General features: G+C 54.2%; 1 protein-coding gene across 1 annotated transcript; it reads left to right on the forward strand.

The window, feature by feature from the left end:
* The first annotated feature begins 83 nt into the window (after positions 1 to 83).
* On the forward strand, positions 84 to 22,422 carry Pou6f1 (POU class 6 homeobox 1). The gene is made up of 11 exons (XM_055626963.1): positions 84 to 2,874; positions 4,423 to 4,515; positions 6,046 to 6,241; positions 11,864 to 11,985; positions 13,092 to 13,317; positions 13,810 to 14,069; positions 14,662 to 14,790; positions 15,355 to 15,555; positions 17,714 to 17,855; positions 18,469 to 18,637; positions 19,277 to 22,422. Exons 2-11 carry the CDS (start codon positions 4,468 to 4,470, stop codon positions 19,620 to 19,622), a joined length of 1,839 nt encoding a protein of 612 aa, XP_055482938.1. The 5' UTR covers positions 84 to 2,874; positions 4,423 to 4,467; the 3' UTR covers positions 19,623 to 22,422.
* Positions 22,423 to 23,702: the final 1,280 nt, after the last annotated feature.

Consider the following 23,702-nt stretch of genomic DNA (forward strand, 5'->3'; position numbering starts at 1 on the left):
GGGGCGGCCGGGGGCGTCCGCCCGCCTCGGCCCGCGCCGGGAAGCCGGGGACCTGCGCGGCGGTCGCGGCGGCCGCGCGGGAGAAGACGAAAGGCCGCGGCCGGCGCCGCTAGGCCACAGGCAGGAGGCGCGCCGCGCACGGAGCGGTGCCGCCCTTCGCCCGTCGGGGCCCGCCGTTGCGCCGCCTCCCGTCGCTTTGCCGGGGCAGTGGCGAGTGTTCCAGGTGGAAGTCGGTGCGCAGTCGGGATGCTTCTGTGACCCGGGGCCTCTCTGCAAGTGTAGACCACAACTACAGGAGAACTACAGCCGTTCCTCCGCTGGTTCCACAAAAATAACCGGCAAGTGCCACGGCCAGGCAGACCGCACCTGTCCCGGGCGGGGAAGCCCGTCCCAGACACGAAGACAAACCAGATAAGACGGAGTGAAACCCGAGCCAAACACAGCTACACTACACCTAAAACAAAAAGGGGGCGCGGTCTAGACGGCTCCGCGGGTAGAGGGCTTGCTGCCTGACCCGCGCAGTCTCGAACACGGGGGTGTGGGGGGGGGTGGGACTCACTCCTGAAAGTTGTTTCATCTTCACGCAAGCTGTGGCTTGCCTGTACCGAGGCTCTCAGGTTCTTGCACAGATATGTACACACACACACACACACACACACACACACTAAGTGATAAGAGTGAAGAAGAGGAAGAAGGAGGAGGAGGAGGAGAAGAAAACAGCAGCAACAACAAAAAAAGAAAGAAGCCGGGTGGTGGTGACTTTTAATCCCGGCGCTGAGAAGGTGGATCTCTGAGTTTGAGGCCAGCCTGATCTTCAGGCTCACAGGGCTACACAGAGAAACCGTATCTCAAAACAAAATAAAACGAAAATCCAAACAAACAGAAGAAAAAAAGAAGGAAAGAAAGAAAAGAGAATCTGGAGATTCTTAGCAATAGATTATTACATCTGAACACCAGTTAAATCTCTCTCTTCACACACACAGACAGACACACACACACACACACACACACACTGATGGTGGTAAGATGCTGTGTGTGGTGCTCAACTCTTGCCTAGCATGCACAAGGGCAAATTCAAACCCCAGGGGGGAAAATCTAGAGAAAGAGAGAGAGAGAGAGAGAGAGAGAGAGGAAGGAAGGAAGGAAGGAAGGAAGGAAGGAAGGGAAAGAAAAGAAAGGAAGGAAGGAAGAAAAGTAAAGAAAGAAACTTGTCTTCTACTGGTTTCTGCTTCAAAAAAGAAAAAAATCAGTTAAGAAGAAGGAGAAGCAGCAGCCGGCGGTGGCCCACGCCCAGCACTCAGGAGGCGGAGCCAGTCGGGTGTCTGTGGATTCAAGGCCAGCCCTGACTACATAGTGAGGTCCAGGAGAGATACTGTCTCCAGGAGGAGGGAATGGGGGAGAAAAGAAAGAGAAAACTGTGTGAACTCATATTCTGCCTTCAAGACTTCGTCACTCTGACCTTGTGACACTGGTACTTAGGCTGTGAGTGGATGGAGCGCACGCTTCCCCGCTTGGGGCCCTAAATAAACACGTAAATAAAAGTGTTACGGTAATCTTGTACATTTTGTGGTATTTTGATTTGCAGCATTTCGTATGCTTGTTCTATCTTCACTGAAATAAAAGGGCTGAGGCTGGGACCGAGGCGGGAGGGTGTTTACCCCTTCATTCCCAGGGCCCCTCAACTGGGTGTGCGCCTGGAACGCCAGCACTTGAAGCTGGGAGGCAGGAGGACAAGGGCCTCCCAGGCCAGCTGGACAGCGGGCAGCCTTGCCCCAGCCCCCAGAGCAGCAGTAGTAACTGTCATACGGCTTATGTGTGTCAGGCCCTATTGAACATGCTCTTCAGCAGAGTCCACCCGTCTGACGGCCCCTCCACGGGGGTCACATACCAAACACCCCGCCTCAGCTGTTCACATCACTGTTCAGAACAGTAGCACAATGACAGGCAGGAAATAGCAGTGAAACCATCTTGTGACTGGGGTCACCACAGCATGAGGAACTGTATCAAAGGGTTCGGAGGGTGCGAACCACAGCCTTACACGAATATCACCACCTTAAAGCTAACCTAGTGACACAAGAGTGTGGTGACCACAGGATTAACTCGGCCACATAGAGCGGCCCTGTTGCCATAGGAGCTGGAGAGATGGCCCAGCCGTCGAGAGCACTTGCTATTCCCCGGAGGACCCAGGTTCAGCTCCCAGAAGTCACATGACCCCTCCCCAGAGCCTGTAAAATCCAAAGGAGGCAAATCCACAGAAAAGCAGATGAGTGGGTCCCGGGGGGCTGGGAGGGGGCAGGGCAGGGGCGCAGTTTCCGCTATGGATGTAAAATTTTCTTTCAGATCATTGACAATGTTCTTGAACTAGATATTTGTGCAACATTGTACATGTACAAAATTCCACTGAAACACACACTTTAGCATGCTTAAAGTGGTGGCTCACGCCTTTAAACCCAGCTCTGGGGAGGCAGAGGCAGGGGGATCTCTGAAGTTCTAGGCCAGCCTGATCTGCATACTGAGTTCCAGTCCAGCTACCTAGTAAGAGTGTCTCTCAAAAAATAAAGTTACTGAGTGGATGTCGGGGCTTCGGCTCAGTGCTGAGAGCTTGCTAGCACACACCAGGCCTGAGCTTAGTCCCCAGCATCGAAAACAGGGAGGTGAAGAATGCAACAGAGTGGTCAAACTGGTGAGTTTTCTGTTCTGAGAATTTATATTTGCTGGGGCTGCTATAACAAAATACCGTAACATGTGTGTTTATACTGGATTAAAATCCCTTTACAGCTGACACACAAAGTTCACCGCTCACAATGCCGGAGGCTGGTAGTCTGGGGTCAACACCTGTTTCCTCCACCAAGAGCACCGTCTGTCTGTCTCCCTGTGAGGATTATGCCTTCCTGAGTAGCCCTGACCCTCCTGGAGACGCCCACCTATTCCATCTGTCATCTGGGAGGGGGGCAGGGGCGGGGTTAGGATCCCAACATGAGCTGAGAGGGGACAGCAATGTTCAGACCACAGCAGAGTTTTGCCTCAATGGGAACAAGGTTGTTGGCTGGGAATGCAGCTCAGCGGTGGGACACTTGACTAGTGTGCTCACGGCTTTGGGTTCAGTCCCCACGAGGCCAAAAACAAAACAAAAAGCTTACAGAATAAAAAAGAAAGCATGCCTGTAATCCCAGCACACAGGGAGGCAGAGGCAGAGGTAGGCGGATCTCTATGAGTTCAAGGACAGCCTGGTCTACAAAGCAAGTCCAGAACAGCCAAGGCTACACAGAGAAACCCTGTCTTGAAGAAGGAGGAGGAGGAGGAAAAGGAGAGGAGGAAAAAAGAAGGAAAGAAAGAGAAAGAAGAAAGGAAGGAAAGAAGGAAAGAAAGAAAGAAAGAAAGAAAGAAAGAAAGAAAGAAAGAAAGAAAGAAAGAAAGAAAGAGAAAGAAACAAACAGGAAGAAAGAAAGGAAGGAAGAAAGAAAGATGGATGTCTGGTTCCCTCAGCTGTGACATGATGACAATAAGCCCCCATTTCCCCAGAGGACAGCTTAGAAATATGTCAGTTAGTGGCTTATAAAACAATCAGCCTACAGCAGGTACCCAAACTAAATGCCAATTACCTTTTCTCCTACACAAATGTCTGCCTTTTCTTTTTCGTTTTTTAATGGCTCCAGCCAGGCAGCCTGGCCTCACATGGGCTCACCCACTCCTCTTCCTGCACCTGGAAGGCTGTTCCACCACAGGGAATAGACTCCCTCCTGAGTACAGGCCGATGTGGTCCTTGGAGAAAGAGAGAGAGCTCGAATTCTGTGGAACCCACCTCGGAATCAGAGGCTCCTTGGGCTGTGGGAGAAAGTGCAGGAATCGGGGCTTTAGAACTAGCTGAGTTTGAGAACACCGGGTTAAATTCTGTCTCCGCTGTCTCCCCATGGCCCCTGCCCAGGGAAACACTCATAGCCACAGTGCTCCCCTCACCTAAGCCTCTGGGTGTTCATTAGTCTCACCTGGGGTTCTGCCGGGTTGCTGGCACCTTTGGATGTGGCAGGACAGGGATGAATGCCAGGCCCTGTCTTTCCCTTGCCATCCTAAACACCGACTGTGTTCTTCTGGAATGCTAGAGTGAGGGTCGTCCCCCCTTCCACACACATCTCCCCAGACAGGGTTTCTCTGTGCAGCCCTGGCTGTCCTAGAATTAGCTCAGGCTAGCCTCAAACTCAGAGATCACCTGCCCCTGCCACCAAGGCCTGCACCACCGTGCACACCGTTGCCCAGCTGGAGCAAGAGCCTCGCAATTCTTAGACTCTTGCTTTATCCCTCGCTGGGCTTTGGGGAGCACTTGGCCTCACTGCCCTTCCCGTCCTACTTTTCACCTGTCTAGATAGTCTGGGAATTACATTGCTGTATCCCGTCAGCCTTTGCTTTTCTGCTGCTCTTACCCAGGATGCACTAGGTGTGCGCTGGCACCCACCCCACCCTGTGGTGACCATGGATCCTGTCGCCGCATCTGATTCGTCTCTCACTGTCAATGAACAGGTACCTTCTCGGGTGAGAGGTGGGGGTGGTGAGGGTCCAGGACTGAGGGGTGCTGTGGCCAAGGGAGGAAGACATAGTGGCGCCTCTCATTGTCTCTTACCTGAGTTTACGATCGTTCAACCTGTCCAGAGCGACTGTCGGCTAGGGTTCCTCAAGGGCTGAGTTTGGGATTTTAAGTCGCAACTTAGCAATGACGCTGCACGGGGGACTGGAGAGATGGCTCAGAAGTGGAAAGCAGTGGCTGTTCTTGCAGAGGCCATGTGCTTGGTTCCCAGTGCCTGCGCGACTGCTCCCGGCCATGTAACCCCAGTTCCAGAGGACCTGGCGCCCTCTCTTGGCTTCTGGAGGCACTGCATGCCTGTGGTGAACAGACAGGCATGCCAGCAGGCAACCCCCGCCCACACACAAGATGAAAAGTAAAGTCTAACGCACTGTGAAAGTAGACAAATGCCTATAAGTATCTGAACATGTGGTTTAGTTTTTCTTTATGCTTCTATATATTTTCTTTGTTTTCTGAAATGACTATTTTAGTCATTAAGAGAAGAAAACAGTTCAGCACACCTCGAAAAGTATCTGGAGTGAAATCCTTCATAGGTCTGCCAAAGGAACGTGCTTTGGCATATATTCATTCTTCTAGATAGTTTCCCGTGATGCCTTTTCTGACCACAGACAGTTTTCGGGGACCCTGTGGGAGTGGTTCCAGGCACCATTCACCATTCACCATTCATTCATGGAAGCCCATGAATGAAGGAAGGTTGACAGGAAGCTTTCTCACCGGTGGAACTCACCTGGGATTCTTGAAGGCCAGGACGGTGCATTTCAGTATGGCACAAAGATCCTAACTCGGGACGCTCGGGCAGGGACTCGGGGAGGATGCTCTTGCTGTTTGAGAATCCCTGCAATGGAAATAAGGCTTATCGGGCATGTGGATCAGGCCAGGGTGAGGCAGGAGAATCTGCGTGTTGGTAATTGACTTCCTAACCCTTCTTTGGGGGAAATCAGCTAGAAGGGAAATCTGGCATCCCGAGTTTAAAAGTTACTCGAGGGCTGGCCCGATGGCTAGCACGGAAAACCCTTTGTGGCATAAGACAACCCAAGTTAGATCCGAGGAGCCCACATAAACCGTGGGATGTGGCGGTGTGCATCCGTAATCTTGGCCTCCTGCCATGAGAGTAGAGGGCCTCCCGGAAGCTGAAGGGACCACACAGCCAGGCAGGAGGAAGAGCCTCAGCACGATGGAAGGAGGGAGCTAACCCTGACAGCTGTCCTTGAACTCCTCATGCGCACTGTGGCATGCGTGTGTGCGTGCACACACATGCTGACAATGAGGAGAGCAGGCTCAAGGTGCACTAGGAAGCCCCCCCACTCTCCCTTCTTGCTGCAAGTCAGGGATGGTAGCCCCGTCTCTGGCATTCTCACAGAGGGCCCCGTTCTCTGGATGAGGGCTCTGCATCCCGAAGCCTCCATCCCTCGCCAGCCACACCCAGAGCTCTGGCCCCTTTCCTTCGCACTGCCCCCATCCTCCTGCAGGTCATCGTGATGTCGGGCCATGAGACCATCCGAGTGTTGGAAGTCGGAGTGGATGCCCAGCTCCCGGCCGAGGAGGAGAGCAAAGGACCGGAGAGTGTGGCTGCCGATGGCCCCCAGGGTGGAGGTCCTGCTGAGGCCAGTGAGCCGGCCGGTGAAGCTGGCTCCCATGACCCAGACCACTCTGCAGAAGCAACAGGTATGAGGCTGTTGTTCTAACCTGCTGCTGTTCTTGTGAGTCCCTTGTGGGTCCAGGTGGCGTTAGGGTCCCGCCTTTCTGCCCACTTGGCAGCCTCTGTCATTTTGGCCAGTTTCCAGGAATGCTCTGCCCTCCTTGTGCCTGGAATTGCATTTTCTTGCAGTCTCATCCATGCTTGAGCAGGGATAGCCCAGGGTGAAGATTAGCACGAGTGTGGCCTAGGGAGGGTTCTAGGTCCACACCAGACTGTCAACCTGGAGCAGAAGGCCCTGGCCTAAGGATCCGCCAGCTTTCCACTCAGGCTCATTTGTAGCAGAGCTGGGCCATCCCAGGAGGAGGATACAGAGCATCCTCCTCTAGCTAAGGATGCAGATTAGGGATACCTGCCGATGCCGCCTCCCTTCGGTGGGTTTACAGGCGCTCAAGGGTTTACTGATCTCAAGGTGTGAGGTGGATTCTCTTGGCCTGCAGCAGTTAGAGCCAAAGCTATTTATGGAGCCCAGGCTCTGCTCTAGCATGGAGGTCTTCCACTGACTTTCTTCACCAGCACCAATGCTGTTGGGGTTTGTAAGGATCCTCGGGCCTCCTTCCTGCTTCCTGAGTGCCATGCTCCATCTCTGCCAGCCTTTATGGCTTGTAAAGATTTGTTTATTTATGTATATGAGTGCTCTGTTTGCTTATGTGCCTTCATGACAGAAGAGGGCGCCAGATCCCATTACAGATGGCTGTGAGCCACCATGTGGTTGTTGGGAATTGAACTCAGGACCTCTGAAAGAGCAGCCAGTACTCTTAACCACTGAGGCATCTCTCCAGCCCCCTTCTTTTCTTTTTTAAAATTCTCTGACAATCTTACATCTGTACATACTGAACTTTCACCTCCTGTCTGTGACAGAAACCCTGTTCCCAGCAAGCCCCTGGTTACCTGGCTTTCTGTTGTGTTTTCTTCTTTTTTTTTTAATTTAATTTAATTTAATTTTTTATAATTTATTCATTTTATATCCCAAGTGTAGCCCCCTCCCTCATCTCCTCCTGGTCCCACCCTCCTTCCCTCTTCCCCCCATTCCCCTTCTCTAGTCCTCAGTAAGGGGGAGCACTCCTCCCCTACCATCTGACCCCAGCTTATCAAGTTTCATTAGGACTGTCTGTATCATCTTCCTCTGTGGCCTGGCAAGACCCTCCCCACCCCCAACACACACACACCAGGGGGAAGAGATCAAAGAATGAGCAACAGAGTCCATGCCAGAGACAGCCCCTGCTCTCCTTACTAGGGCGCACACATGGAGGCTGAGCTGTCTATCGGCTACATCTGAGCAGGAGGTCTAGGTCCTCTCCATGCATGGTCCCTGGTTGGTGCATCAGTCTCTGCAGGTCCCCATGGATCTGTTTTCTAAACCCACTGAGTTTAATTGTGGCTGCTTGTGTGAAGGTGAGTGAAGGATGTAAAAAGCTTACCAGTGGCCATGCCGCCAAAGACAGTGACTGCCCCAGTACTTAACGGCCCATAGTTCCTCAGGAGCGGGTGAGGCCCTACGACCCCCTTGCCCATGTGTGACGTTATGGTGACAGACCTACTCTTGTGAGGATCTTGTGCAGGTACCGGCAGCTGCGTTAGACCCTAAGAGCAATAGCTGTGTCGTGTCCAGAAAACAGTTGGAGGTGCTCCCCGGTCTCTGGCTCTTACGTTCCGCCGGCTGCCTCTCTTGAGGTACTCCCCGAGCCTTCAAGGGGGCGGCACCGGCATCCCAGCAGGGCTGACCACGCCACAGGCACTTACTCTCCACACGCTGACCAGGTGTGAGCCTCTGAATTAGCTACCACCCACCGCAAAAAAGAAGTTTCTCTGCTGGAGAGCGAGAGGTCGCTGCCATCAGTGGCCGCTGGGTCCTGAGTCCTGGTGTCTGTCTGTTGTCCCTTATCCGTCTCCAGACTGGACATCATGTGCAGGTTCTTGGCAGCCCGGGGACATCACTTACAGTCACGTTTCCACGAAGCCTAGGAGACCAGCATGGCCACACCTGCTTCTAAGGGACAGTGCCTCAGAGAAGGGCAGGACACAGGACTGTGTCCCTGCCACCCATGGACTCGGCAGAGCCAGGCGGAATGAGCTCCTTTCCAGAAAAAATCAGGGAGCTTCTTTGGTTTGCCCGCAGTGCCATTTTTGCCCGTTTGCCCGTCTTTGTGGGGTCAGAATTCTCTCCTTACCCTGAATCTGTTCTCAGAGGCTGACCTTGTCAGCACCCACACCTTGGCGGGAATGTCCCATGGTGAGCATCTTCTCTCACAAAGGCTTCCCCCAGGTCAGGGAGATGCAACCACGGGCAGGCAGATGAGGGGAAGTCTGAGTAGTGCTGTGTGAGCAGCTGTCAGCGCAGGCTCAGTGGGACCTTTCTGAGGTTAAGAAAGGACCGCTCTGATCAAGACAAGCCCAAGTCACAGGACACCTTCTCAGGGTGAAAGAATCTCTTGGCTCACGTCACTCAAGTCCTTACCACATACTTGTGTATCCATTCTTGGGGCGCTAGAGGGTAGACTCTGGGATATGAGACTGTCCCCGTATTCTTTCACCTGCCTATTCTGTGTATGGGTGTTGTGCCTGCATGTTCCCACGTGTGCCATACGTGTGTCTGAAACCTTCGGAGGGCAGAAGAGAACACCAGATCTCCTGGAACCGGAGTTACAGATGGCTGCGAGCCGTCGTGTGGATGCTGGGACCAGCCAAGGTTCTTTGCAAGTGCAGCCAGAGCTCTTCACTGCCGAGCCAGCTCTCCACCCCTTGCTGGCCACTTTTCCAGGCTGCTGTGGTCTCACACACTTGCTTCTGATTTTGGCCACTCTCAATGTGTTTATTCTCATAAACAGTACTTATTTGAATATGTTTGTGCAGATCTCTCTCTTTCTCTCTCTCTGTGTGTGTCTCTGTCTCTTTCTGTGTTTCCATCTTTCTCTCTCTCATAGTTTAGTACACTAAAATTCCTTTGAAGAAAAGTGACTTGTTGAAGCTGAGTCTTTGTGGCACATGGCTGTAATTCCAGCACTGAGGAGGTTGAGGCAGGGAGATTGCTCTGAGTCTTGAGAACAGCTTGGGCTAGGTATTGAGTTCTAGAACAACATGGGCTGAGTGTGAGACCTTGTCTCAGAAAAACATTGCTTGTTGACACGGAAGGAGATTATGAATTGGAAATTTGAAAAACTTATTAGCAATAAGAAGAGAAGCAAACAAGCAAATGAGCACGGTGGCGCACGCCTTTGATCCCAGCACTCGGGAGGCAGAGGCAGGTGGGTCTGAGTTCGAGGCCAGCCTGGCCTACAGAGAGTCCCAGGACAGCCAGGGCTGCACGGAGAAGCCCTGTCTCCAACAAACAAACAAAGAAGAGGAGGAGAAGAGGCAGAGGAGGAGGAACCATCGGCTTGCACACCTGGCGCAGCGAAAAGGGCCCGAGGGCGTCGCTCTCTGAGTGCTGGCTCAGCCTGCAGGCGGGTCTGGGTTCAATCCTCTCCACCACACACAATCGGGAGCTCCTACGCTCTTCTTATAACCTATGACACTTTTCCCAACAAAATTCCTTTCCCTTTTTCTATATTCAGAGCCTCCTGGCCGTCTCTGATGCTTCCCACAGCTAGAGGTGTGTCAGCCTTACACTTGGTTTTCTCCTCCTGGTTTGTAAGGCCTGTGTCATGTGTGTGTCTTTAGTCTTTCCAGCTTTCTGGGTTTTATTAGTAAGTTCTGGGAATTTAACTATAGGCTTAGGTTAGGTTGATTTAAAAACAAAAACTAAATCCCTTAAACACAAAAAAGCACGAGCTGGGTTTGGGCTTGATGGCACACACCTTTGATCCCTGCGCTTGAAGGCAGAGGCAGGCGCCTGTCTGTGAGTTAAAAGCAGCCTATTCTACAGATGGAGTCTCAGGACAACCAGTTACAAAGAGAAACCCTGTCTCAACACCACCACCCCCCCTTGACTGGGGCTACAGGGCTGGACAGAACTCAGTGTGGCCCATTCTGCTGGCTACTGTGTTCCAAAGGAGCTTTAAAATGGGGGCTTGGGTAAGAAGGGAGAGAGAGATTGAGTGAGTGAGTGAGTGAGTGAGTGAGTGAGTGAGTGAGTGACTTCTGGTCTCTACTGCCGACGTTCTGATTCAGGCCTAGACCTAGAAACATATGCTCAGCCACAGTTAAGAAGCCTCTGATACATTCAACACTACAGCCTGCTTTGTATTTTTATTTATTCGTTTAGCTATCTGTTTGTCTATTTATCTATCACCCAACTGTCATCTATCAGTCATCTAGCTGTCTGTCTATATATCTATCCATCTATCATTTGTTAATCTATATATCTACCTACCATCTGTCTCTCTGTCTGTCTATATCTATCTATCTATCTATCTATCTATCTATCTATCTATCATCTATCTGTCTATATCTATCTATTTGTCTATCTGTCTATATCTATCTATCTGTCTCTATCTATCTATCTGTCTGTCTATCCATCTATCATCTATCTGTCTACATCTACCTGTCTATCTATCTCTATCTATCTATCTATCTATCTATCTATCCATCTATCATCTATCTGTCTACATCTACCTGTCTATCTATCTGTCTCTATCTATCTATCTATCTGTCTATCTATCATCTATCTGTCTACATCTATCTGTCTATATCTATCTGTCTGTCTATCTGTCTATCTATCTATCTATCTGTCTGTCTATCCATCTATCATCTATCTATCTGTCTGTCTATATCTATCTGTCTGTCTATCTATATCTATCTATCTATCTATCTATCTATCTATCTATCTATCTATCTATCTACCTACCTACCTACCTACCTATCTACCCACCCATCCATCTTGCAGTGCTGGGGATTGAACCAAGCAAGCAGTCTAACGTCATGCTGTAGCTCCAGCCTTAGACTCCTGCTATTGTCTAGTTTATGAAAGTATACCGTTTTTTCTCATTGTTGTGTGGCTGTGATGGGGTTTCCTGGCAGGGCACCCAGGTTCCTGACCTGACCAAGCAAGAGGAGTGAAAGGTTGTTTATGGACAGTTCTTTTGGAAGCTCACAGAAATGACCTTTCTTGACTTCAGACTCCTCAGAGGAGCAGAGAAAAGCTGAGTGGCCTATGGAGCTCTTGTGACTGTACAGTGTGACAATGACATGCCCAGTTTTCAGGGGTCTTGCACTTAGAAGACCTGCCACTTCCCCGGGCTTCTAAAAGGATGGCGTGAATATGGGATAAAGAAGAGTCCAGTTGCTGGCTGAGCCCAGGATCGCTGCCTCCCCCAGCTCCAGTTTCTCCCTCCCTGGCATGCACTTGCTTCAGGTTCCTTGACTGCTGTGTGACAGACCACAGTGTTGACAGAGCCAGGAAATGATGAGCTGAGCAGAGACCTCGGGGAGGGGGAACCTATCGTCTGGGTGTGGCCCAGGGCTCCCCAGCTTCCTAGTCATTACTAGCCACATTTGGGAAGGTGCCCATGGGCCAGGAGGGGCTACCAGCTGGCTCTAGGCTCTATGCAGAAGCACAGCACGGGACTGCAGACAAAACGCTCGCTCGACACCCGTCACCCTCCGCTCTCAGGGCTCACTCTTGTCCTCTTCTCTCTCAATGCCATGTGAAGTGAAGTCCCTGCCGGGGATCCCTCTGAGTCCTGCCCCAGCCATCGCCACCTTCAGCCAAGCCCCAAGCCAGCCTCAGGCATCACAGACCCTGGCACCGCTGGCTGTGCAAGCTGCCCCCCAGGTAAGGACCACCCCAGGGAGCCGGCAGAGGGCAGTGGGCAGGATTGAGCATGTGGCGGCCATGGGGGCGGGACCTGCGTGAGGCAGGACAGGGAAGAGGCTATGGCTTGAGGGAAGGTATCCTTAGGTGGCCCCAGATCAGCCCCACTGGGAAAGAGGGTGTCCATTTTCTGGGCAGCTTCCTTGGGTCCTGACAAGACTGGTGTTAAATCCTTCATGAGAGAATTTGTGGTTATTTCCTCTAATGAGGAAATAAGCAAACACCCTTGCCAGCCCCTCCTGAGCAAGAGTTAATGAATAGTCCAGTGTTCAGTTAAGTTATAAAACTGCCTGGCCAACGAAAAGCTGGAATCTCGCAGGCCAGTGGAGCCTGTGTGACCTCTGCTCTGTGCACTGACCTCCAAGGCTATGGTCAAGGGTGCTTTCCACTACAGCTTCTCGGAGGCCTTTGTGGGCCCTTGGCCACTTGGCTGAAGCTTCTGTTCCCTGTTCCCTGGCCACAAAAGTGTGGTACCAAATAGTCAGCTCTGAAAACACACATACAAGTGACATTAATCAGATTGAGGAGGATATATATATATATGTGTGTGTGTGTATGTGTGTATATACATATATATGTATATATGTATACATATATGCATATATAAATTAGTGACATATATACATACATATATATATACACACACGGTTAATAAAAAAGAGACCATGAAATTGAAAGAAGCAAGGAAGGTATAGTGGAGTTGTCAGAGCGAGGAAAAAGAAGGGGACATGAAGATCATGTTATGATCTCAAAAAGGAAAAGGAAAAATGAAAAGAACAGACACAAGGCCGGCCACAGGGGCCCATCGAAGGTTTGGGAGGCAGCAGGGGTGGGTGGAGGAGGCCCATGTGTCCCGCTCTGCCCTGGGGCCAGTCTCTGCAGGTTAGTCTGACCCGAGCACCCGGGTTAGGCCGTCATCGGGGCTCTTCGTGCTCACTGTGGCCTTCGCCCACTGCCCTCAGAACGCCTGTTTGTGCTCAGCTGGGTCAGAGACCCCTGGTTTGCGTTGCGGATGTTGATTTTTTTATTTTTTTCTTTTCTTTTTGAACTCTCGTTTGCTTTTGCAGGTCTTGGCTCAGGAAAGCTTAGCCACAGTTCTGACAGGCGTTATGCTTCCAGCAGGGGCTGTTACTCAACCTCTTATTATCCCCATCGGTATTGCAGGTCAAGTGGCTGGGCAGCAGGGGCTGGCCGTGTGGACAATCCCCGCAGCAACGGTGGCTGCCCTCCCCGGACTGACCGCCGCCTCTCCTCCAGGGGGAACTTTCAAGCCACCTTTAGCTGGTCTCCAAGGTAACGGCAGCTCTCCCCAGGACGGCACCACGCCCTACTGCCCCCACTGCCACCCCTGAGCGTGTATTTACCATGTTGGACTCAGAACCCACGACCTGCTCAGGGCAGCAACCCTGGATTCTGGATCCGGTGCCATAGACACCCAGCCACACAGCCGCTGCACCTCTCGGGGACTCTAGGCCAGGACACCAGGCTGGCCACTCGGCCAGCTTCCTCAGCCAGCTGCCTGAGACTGCCCCTCCCCCTGCCAGCATCTGCCCCCTGACCAGCAAGAAGGACTTCAAGGACATTCAACACCTAGTTCACCAACCTACGCGTCTATTGAACCAAGGGAAGGGGGAATGAGAGATGTTGGGACGCGCCAGCCCTTCGAGAATCAAGGGAATTGCAGCTGCCCCGTGTCCACTGCCCGGGTGCCCTGTCATTTTTGTATCAGATCCCTCGGGACATGGCCAGGCGCTTGAGCACCTCTGTCTCTGCCTTGCTCCGTAGCAGCTGCCGTGTTGAACGCTGCCCTCCCGACGCCGGCGCCTGTCCAAGCTGCCCCACCAGCCCAGGCCTCCTCGCCCGCCCAGCCCCGGCCGCCAGCTCAGCCCCAGACGATGCTCCAGACCCAGCCGCTGCTCCAGACCACGCCTGCCATACTCCCACAGCCCGCCGCTGCCCCCGTCGCCGCCCCCGCCCCCAAGCCAGCGGACACCACCCCGCAGATCACCGTCCAGCCTGCAGGCTTCGCGTTTAGCCCGGGGATTGTAAGCTGCCGTCCTCACCCGGGGATGGACCAAGGGCAGAACTTCCCCACAGTGGAGGCCCAGCCCCCTGAATATGGCCCTTCCTGACACATCAGCAAAGATGGTCTCCCTCTGAGGTCTTCTCCTTACACCTGTCAGTCTGTCCTACCCAGAGGAAAGCCGATGGCTAGGGAATCGCTCCAAACTGGAAGGGCTGGAGCAGCCGCGGGGGTGGGGTGCACGGATACTGCAGACCTGTAAGCCGCCCGGGGTCCACAGCTTCACGCTGACGGCTGTCCAGCGCCGCTCTTGGCTTGGGGGTAGAGATGACAGACATGACCCGGAGCAGACATGACTAGGAGCACATTTGTCCCTCTAGTCTAGCCAGCTACCTTCTCAGACCTGCTAGGAAACATTAGCAGGAGTCACTGCTCTGCGACTGTGGCCCCATTTCCCTGCTGTCCCCGGCAACCCCGTGGTTGCCCCTCGTCTTGAATATTGAGCCAGTGGACGAGGGCCTGCAGCCCACTTTTCCCACTCAGGCTCTCCCCCCCCCCCAATCCCGAGTCTCTCTCGCCGTGGCCGCTGAGCGAGGCTCTCCCTCTGCCCGCAGATCAGTGCCGCCTCCCTCGGGGGACAGACGCAGATCCTGGGCTCCCTCACTGCAGCTCCAGTCATTGCCAACGCCATTCCCAGCGTGGCAGGGGTCAGCAGTCAGATCCTTACCAATGCTCAGGGACAGGCAAGTGGGCAAACTCGGGGCTGAGGGGCGGGGGTGGGGCAGCCAACCAGGGAGGCTCCTGGACTTGGCCTAAGCGTCCTGTCATAGAGACTCAAGGGGGCGTCAGGCTGCTGCTTGTAGCTTCCGGGGCAGCTCTCCAGCGGTGAGGAGTCCAGGGCGGGGTAGAGCCACCGCTGGGGCCCCACGGGGCTAATTCTAGTTGGGGGATTTGATGCCCGGAGGACCCACTGGGCAGGCCTCACATCGGGTGCTTTCTCGTGTTCCCTCCCCCTCTGTCTGGGTCCTTTGGTTTGTGGGAGAGAACGGTGGGATTCAGAAATGCGAACCCACATAGCTAAGAAGTGGCCAAGCTGCAAGGAGCTTCCAGCTCTCTGATACACAGAAAAGCCTCCGGCTGCAACACCGCAGCTCCAGGGACAGAATAAGGAAAGGACCTTGGGTGTGAGTCCTTTACTCCACGGAGGAAGAGGAAGCCAAGGCTGAGTTCCGCCTGCACCGTGGGACTCGGGTTGTGGTCCTGGGTGCCCCCGTCACACCTGGGCTCCATGTCTCGTTTTCCCCCAGGTTATTGGAGCATTTCCGTGGGTAGTGAACTCTAGTGTGGCTACAGCGGCGCCGGCCCAGAGCCTGCAGGTCCAAGCCGTGACTCCCCAGCTCTTGCTGAATGCCCAGGGCCAGGTGATCGCAACCCTAGCCAGCAGCCCCCTGCCTCAACCCATGGCTGTCCGGAAGCCAAACACCCCGGAGTCCCCTGCTAAGAGTGAGGTACCAGGGCTGGGGGTGTGGGTGGGCACGGAGAGGAGATGCTGTCTATCACGGCTACTTGTGGGAGAACAGGGCATCTCTCGGGAGTGGGGAGTGTCCTGTCCCCTCCCCACTCCTGCCACAAGGCAGCTGATGAGTCCACACGCGCCCGGGGAAGCAGCACACACCAAGACATGTCTCTGTGCCTGCAGAGGTCAGAGGAGGTGGGAGGTGACTGCGAAGGGCAGGTTGGGCCTGGCTCGTCCTTGGCGCAAAGAAATTGCTAGGAAAGTCCCCACCCCAAAGCCCACACTGTGCACACTGGGACGTTGGCTCTTCGTTTCTATTCCAGAAGAGATTTTTCGGGGGCCTGTTATACTCCAGGTGCTAAGGATGCAAAATGGCTGAGATATGCTCAGGAGCCTTAGGTACCCCAGTGCTGAGGCTGATTACCAGCCAGCATCTGAAAGACCACTAAGGAGGCGCAAGTGAAGGGGCTGCGGCACCCCACAAATGGAGCCTCGACAGACTAGAGGTCAGGATGGTGCCAGAGGGAAACAAGGAGTTGGGTGTGTGCGAGCAAGTGTGGCATGCCGGAGCTCGGTTCTCCTACACGGACATGGGAATGTCCTGCACGGCTCCTCAGGGCTGGGGCTCTTCTCCGATAGATCTGAAGAGAGACCCAAGGGTGCTCGGAGTTCCTGGGTGATGTGTGGGTCCGTGATCGTCTGATAGAAGCTTTTAAATAGCCCCTCGACCTCACCTGTAAGACTGAGGCTACAGAAATTCCTGCTTCAGGCATGTGTAATCTCAGCCCTCGGGAATTTTGGGGCCAGCCTGAGATGTATGAGGCCAGTTGGGCTATACAGGGAGCTCAGTTTCAGCTTAAGTTATAAGGAAAAACAAAAGAACCCCCCTAATTCAGACGTTTATGAGCAGGACCCCAAGGAGCTGACACAGGTATACAGTTAGCTCGTGGTGGCAGTTCTGTTGTTATAGGGAAGCTGTTTTCAGTGGCTGACAGGTATGCCTCTCAGAAGCCCCCTGACTTGGTGGAGTCCAGGACTGGCTGTCGTGAGGCTTGGATGCTTGTATCCTGGTACAGTAGGCAGCTGAAGTTTTCCCTTTTTCCTCGGTGGTGCTGAGGTCTTGTTCATGCTGAGTGCAGCTTCCCCATGCTGTCCCCTCAGCCGTCAGAGTTCCAGGGAAAGACTAAGGTCAGGTGCCTGGGGACAAAGGGGATGGCTTTGGGAGCTGGCAGGAGGCAGAATCTGGGGAACAGAAAATCCAGAAAAAAATCGGCATTTCCTAAAATGCTACGGTTTTTTATTTTGTTTTGAGACAGGGTCTCTCTGTATAGCCCTGGCTGTCCTAGGACTTGCTGTGTAGACCAGGCTGGCCTTGAACTCAAAGAGATCACCTGCCTCTGTCTCCAGAGTGCTGGGATTAGAGATGTGGCCCACACCCCCCAGCTGTGTTTGTTTTAAAATCATACTGATGATGCTAATTTCAGATAGTTGTCGTTTTCCCGGTCATAAGTAAGATGTATAACTAATCAGCATTACAGTGGTAATGTGTCATATAAAAAGTAAAACTCAGGCTGGGTAGATGGATCAGCGATTCAAGTGCTCGTCGTGTGTGTGTGTGTGTGTGTGTGTGTGTGTGTGTGTGTGTGGACTGGAGCTGGGATCCCCAGCACCCACATAAGTGTGGGGTGTATGGTGGCCCAGCCGTAATCCCGGCACTCAGAAGGCAGGGGCTCCTGGGGCATGCTGCTAGGCAAACCAGCCAGCAGTGAGCAGAGACTCTCCTTCGGTGACCAACGCGGAACCCTCTCCACGGCAGCCTCAGGCCTCCACACATGCGCACATGTGCCCCCCCCCACAGATGTGCACACACACAGCACAGACACGTGAGAGAAAAACCCAAGCCTCAAGACAGATGTGGTGGGTGACACACACCTGTAATCCCAACATTTGGGAGGTGGAGGCAGGAAGACTGTAAACTCAAGCTCAGCTTTGCATTCAGGGCGATGGCCGCCCAGGTTAGGGGTAGCTCACCTTTCTGCTTCCTGGTGGCCTCAGGTGGGGCCCGGGTAGGCCAGAGCTGCAGGAACTCTGACCCTCCCTCCCACCCGCCCAGTCGGGCAGGGGTAATGGACAAGCTTCTTTTCCTGCAGGTGCAGCCTATCCAGCCCACCCCAGCTGTGCCCCCGCCCACCGTGCTCCTCACCAGCCCAGCCCCGGCACTCAAGCCGGCCGCCTCCGCCCCCATCCCGATCACCTGCTCAGAGACCCCTACAGTCAGTCAGCTGGTGTCAAGTAAGTGACTTGCCTTGAAGGACTGCCTAGTGAGACTTTGCCTCACATGAAGCCATAGATTTCCCAGTATCCAAAAGGAAAAGGTTGCAGTTTAAAGTGCAAAGATGGTAACTTTAAATTTTCTTTCACGTTTATTTGTTTGGAGGTGCCTGTGGGTCCTGGGGATTGAACTCTGGTCCTCAGGCTTAGTGGCAAATGCCTTTTCCCCCTGGGCCTCTCGGCCTCTACCAAAAGATGACTTTCCTGTTGGGTTGGTTGTGAGCACAGTGGCGGCTGCTTGGCTGTCTGTCCCATTGCACTGTGCCACTGGCTGGCTGTCCATGGCTCTCACCCGGTTCTGAGGACTCGAGGTGGTGGACAGGTGTGCCTGGCAGGGACCTGAGCAGGGAGCCTGGGGGAGGGTCAGCAGTTAGAGCTGGGAGGTTGTGAAAACAGACCACCCCCCGTGGGTGGTTCCGGGGCCCTTTCCCACAAGTCCTGCCTGGCTGGAGGGCGCAGGAGTGCTTGGAGAAGCATCGTGGCTTTTGCTGCACTGGTCTAGACCTGTGGGCCAGATGGGCAGTGTTGGCCCTCACCTTCATACACTCCTTCCTGGTCCTTCCCCCTGGCCCAGAGCCGCACACTTCAGGCCTGGATGAGGATGGGATCAACTTAGAGGAGATCCGGGAATTTGCCAAGAACTTTAAGATCCGGCGCCTCTCCCTGGGCCTGACACAGACCCAGGTGGGCCAGGCTTTGACTGCGACAGAAGGCCCAGCCTACAGCCAGTCAGCCATCTGCCGGTAAGTGTGGCTGTCCCCGGATAAACCAGGGCCTGCTCATGCCTAGGCTGGCTCTCGGGGTAACCCCGGCATCCAGCCTCTCTCCCAGTCTCCCCTCATGCTGCCTCCTTCCAGAGAAGGACTGTCCTAAGGACACTTGGGGCAGCCAAAGGCGGACCCTGGCCTGCTGAGCTTTAGCTGGACTTCAGTCCTGATGGTTTAGATGTTCATCTGGGGGAGCCCAGGACCCAAGCCTGCTGAGGTCTCTCTTGTCCCTCCGCTAGATGCTCCTGGCTGCCTTGCCTCCCACGCCTGCCTGCTCAGCTCAGCCTGCAGGGGCAGCAGGCCTTGTTCTGAGGCTGCCTCAGGAGCAGTGAGGCGCGAGCACTGGAGGCCATTCAAGGTGACTCCTCAGTGGACCCCCAGTCATCTGGGGGTGAAGTTCTGAGCAAGTTAGAGCACGCTTGTCATTTGCCTGCCTGGCAGAGGCTGTGGGCATAGCCTCATTCTTGAGGCCTAGGAGATGGAACGTTGGAGGAATCGGGGCTTTGAGGGGCCAGGAGGCAGAGACACAGCAGGAAGAGAGCTCCCCCTGTGAGCCGTGTTTCTCCTTGTGGAGATGCATAAAAGAAGCAGCCACACATCTCTGCCCATCTCCAGGTTTGAGAAGCTGGACATCACACCCAAGAGCGCCCAGAAGCTGAAGCCAGTCCTGGAGAAGTGGCTGAACGAGGCGGAGCTCCGGAACCAGGAAGGCCAGCAGAATCTGATGGAGTTCGTGGGTGGCGAGCCCTCCAAGAAACGCAAGCGGCGCACATCCTTCACGCCGCAGGCCATCGAGGCGCTGAACGCCTACTTTGAGAAGAACCCCCTGCCCACTGGCCAGGAGATCACGGAGATCGCTAAGGAGCTCAACTACGACCGCGAGGTGGTGCGGGTCTGGTTCTGTAACCGACGCCAGACGCTCAAGAACACCAGCAAGCTGAACGTCTTCCAGATCCCGTAGGGCGAGGCCTCGGCCCTGGGTTCCAGCACTTTCCTCCTTCAGCGACCTACCGGCTGCGGCTGTGCGCCTGCTGCCCTAGGTCGGAAGACTCCACCTATGCATGTGTGTGATGCCTGCCTCTTCTGCCCGCGTATGCCACGCCCCGGGGGGCTGCACGAGGGCCATAGGCTCTGGGCTGGGCGCATGGGAGGAAGGGGCTTGTGGCGTCCTTTTTAGCAAAGGTGTCTGGAGGGAACCGGAAAGGCTCTGTCTTTGGGGCGGGGCTGTGGCAACTCTCACTGTGTATTAGCCCTTGTTTCCGGTGGCACCCTTGCCCTTCGCCCCTCCGTGGTTGCGCCAGTGTGACAACTCACCCGGTGGGGCCACAGCCTGGAACTGCCCTCCTTTACTTTGTACCCGGGCGCCCCGAAACCCTTCGAGGACCGAGGAGGCGGAATTCAGGAGCGTGTGGTGTGCTATCGGAGTTGATCTCGAGGGCAGAGGGCTCCCACAGCAGTGGGCCACACGCCTGAGGTCGGGCGCCTGGGATTGCACTAAGTCAGAACCTTTCCTTCCGCAAACCGAGCTGCAAGGCAGCGAGAGCAGATTCGCCCATCCTGGGGAGCCTCAGGCCTGTGGCAGGCCTGGGATTTGGTAAATAGGGCCGCCCGCCCAGATTTTAGTCTAACCTTCCTCCGTGGCTCTCTCCCAGCACTAGAGTATGCTAAAGAAAGCTTTCAGCTTGGGAAAATTTCCACTGCCCGCGTACGCAGGCTGCAGAGTGCACAACCACAGACTTTCTCCCCCTCCTGTGCCCAGACCCATCTCAGCCCAATACCGAGGTGTCTTCAAAGGAGCAAACCGAACAATAAGCCAGACAGCAAGGAGCTGCCGGAGGGGAGGTGGGGGAGGCAACTTCCAGAAAGATGGCGGGCCAGGAAGGTCTCTTGTGGAGGCTGATGTACCTCTGGGTTTCTTTGTAACTCTACGTCTTGGATGTCGGTGTCTGTGTGTGAGCAACCCCAGGCCCCGCTCCACCCCCATCCCTCTGCAATGCTCCTCTGAGCCGAGCGTGGCCCAGGTCAGGGCTTTCCTTCTGTAGGTGATGGCATGCTGGGGGCTGGCAGCACATCCAAGCCACTAAGTGAGCTTCTGGCTACAGCGAGGTTGGCTTGGCAGATGAGCGCAGCCCAGCTGGTGCAAGGCTCAGGATTCAGCTTGTAGTACTGAGGGGAAACAGTATTTGGTTCCAGGAAGTCAGGAGAGAGCTAAGGTGCCGACTTGGCTAAGCCCAGACTTGCCTCAAAGACTGTCCCTAACAGGCTACAGGCTGTGGGGTCAACCATTTTTCTACTTAGGCTGGTTTGCTGCTTTCTGAGATAGGATCTCTCTTGGCCCAGCCTGACCTCACACTTGTAGCTGAAAACAACCCCTTCCTGACTCTCCTGTCTCCACCTCCCATGCTGGGGTTAGAGTCATCTGCCGCCATGCCCGCCTCTTCTCCATCCTCGGCCTTGCACGGCCTGCTGGCTGCTTGATGTCCACCCTGTACCCTGCACGCTCCTCCCAGAGATGAGAGCCAAACAGGGACTGTCTCTGCTGATCACAGTGCAGAGACCCTGGGCCCCAGCTTCTCATGTACTCAGCCCCCTGCCCTGGTGCCTGTGAGTCCCTCTGTGTCCTGCTGAGCCAGTGTGGAGGACTTCCTGGTAGCTCTGACAGTGAGAGGAGGACAGTTGTGTACTGAACACACACACACACACACACTTCACTGCATTCCAACCAGCCAGACCTGCTGGAGTCTGTCAGGAAGAAAGAGGCAGAAGCTGCTGGTTCTAGATCCTGTGAGCATCAGCCTGCTTCCACAAGACAGGAAGTCGGAGGGGACTGCGAGTGGGCTCTCAGTAGGGATGCCTGTGGTCCCGAAGCTTAGCGAGGGGACACACTTGAGAAAGTCCTACGCAGCTCTCCCCGCTCAGGACCTGCACTCAGAAGTGCTGTTTTCTCTGGGGTGGCAGAGTGCGGCCATTCTGTGGACACCCAAGAGGGTGCCATCTGTTCTGCGGCATGACGGGAAAAAGAATCGTGAACCACTGATCTAAATTAAGCCTCACCATGCTTTCTCACCCCATCCTTTGTCTAAATCTGTCTTCCTGAGGCTGGGCTGGAATAAACCATTTTCTCCTGTGTTGGAAAGGCACATCGGTCATTCAGAAGAACAGTACCGGGTTTTCCAGGCTGGCTCCTCAAGTAGGGGGAGCGAGGTATGCATAGAGTGCCCGAAGTGGGGTTCACTTGGCTTCTGAACTCTGCCCCTGCTCCCCCATCTGAGCCACCACTCTGCAAGGCAGTTTTTGTTATGTTGGGTTTGGGTAGCAGTGGACAGTAGTTTGATTTTGAAAGCACCTTCTTGGACTGAAGCCTGCGCACAATGCCTCTTTTGCCCTGGAAAGACAGGAGAATGGGCAGAAACCGCTCGACTGTATGCTTGGTTTGCCTTAAGAGATGGGAAACCAAGCCTTTCTGTGGACTGCTGAATCAGCGGGGCTCTCTGACCCTGCACTAACTATGGCAAAATCCAGAGGAGAAACTGGCCACATGAGCCGCGAACTCACTTGTGTCTGGAGTGAGAACACCTAATGTGTTTGTATTCTTGAAAATCGCTCACCTTGGTAAGCCCGGGTTGCTTTCCTGCCCCACAGCCAGCTCCCGAAGCCCTGCCGGTCTCCGAGCGTGGGGTCGCTGCCCCGGAAAGCTGTGGAGAGCAGGGAGAAGCACTTGATGTAGCTGCGTGAATAAACAGTATTTTTTTTCTTTTGTACTGCTCTGCCTGCTCTTATACTTCCCAAATTCGAGGGGCCCAGAGGCCCGGGAAGCGTCACAGCTGCGTCTGCTCTTGGCTTGCCTAGGGAACCTGCAAGAGGGGACAGGTCAGCGCCTGGACTCCCAGGTCAGAAGAGCCTGTGCAGTCCGCCAGCCCTGACTCTCCCTGTGGGACTGAGGGTGAGCAGGGCATTCTCCTACCCTACCCTTCCTGGACTTAGGGTCCCCAAATCCCCTACTTTTGAGCTCCTCTTTGTCCCAACGGCAGATTATGTTGTTGGCATACACGTTTCCTGCTTATAGTCTAGGCTCTCACAACATTCTCATCTGGAGAAGCTTTTAATCAGAGGAAGTTCCTGCTTATGGTTTTGGAGCCTACGGAGCCTAGCTGGAGGAGCCAGCCGGCCTGGGAGCCGCTGAGGGCCTCTTCCTGTCACACACATCTTTACCCAGAATGCTGTGTGGTAGAGGGACACATGTTCCCTTGGGCATCTTTTAAAGGGCTCTCCGCCCTCACGACTTAATCATAGCATTAGCAGCTTGGCTTAGACAGCTCTCTGGTAAAATGCAGCTGTGGGCTAAGTGTACTCTTCCCTCGGCCTGCAAACACTTGGACAGGCAGGAGTGTGAGCTACCGGGAGGGCTTCCCTTTGCCTGGGTGCAGCGTTCATGCCGTCTCCCTCCAGCGCCCCACTTCCCACCTATCTGAAGTGTGTAATCTAAACTGGCAAGAACAAGGCATCTCCTTCACCCCACACAGGTTCTAGATCCTTCTAGATCTGCCTTCACCTCCCTGTCCAAGCCCAAGTGGTTAATGGATGTCAAAGATTCTGACAAGGCCTGGGACAAGAGGAATTTTGCAGTGTCCCCAGATGGTGTTAGGCTAGCACAGATGGCGAACCCTGATTAGCTGCCAGACACATGAGCTGTGGGGAGCAGTGAAACGGCCAGCTGGGCACAAGGCAGATGCTTGATGCTTGTCAGGTAACAAAGGAAATATGCTTTCTCCGTTGCCTTCAAGGAAACACTGGGGATTGAGACTCCAGCTTTGGGGCGGCTTTGGGGTGGGGGAAGGAGGAAGGCAGGATTCTGCTCAGCTCTGAGCTTTGGACTGTGAAATGTGGGAATCAACGGAACAGACCTGAGGTGGACGGCTTGCACCAGGGGAGTCCTGGGAGCTCCGGCTCAGACCAGTTGAGAGTGGTTTCTGGCAGTTGTCCCAGGAAGGTTTTAGGCTTTACAGGAAAAGGGGTAGGTTTGTGGAAGGCTGTAGTTTTA

The sequence above is a fragment of the Psammomys obesus genome, unplaced genomic scaffold (genome assembly GCF_907164565.1).
Source record: "Psammomys obesus unplaced genomic scaffold, mPsaObe1.curated_primary_1811, whole genome shotgun sequence".
NCBI classification, from domain to species: Eukaryota; Metazoa; Chordata; class Mammalia; order Rodentia; family Muridae; genus Psammomys; species Psammomys obesus.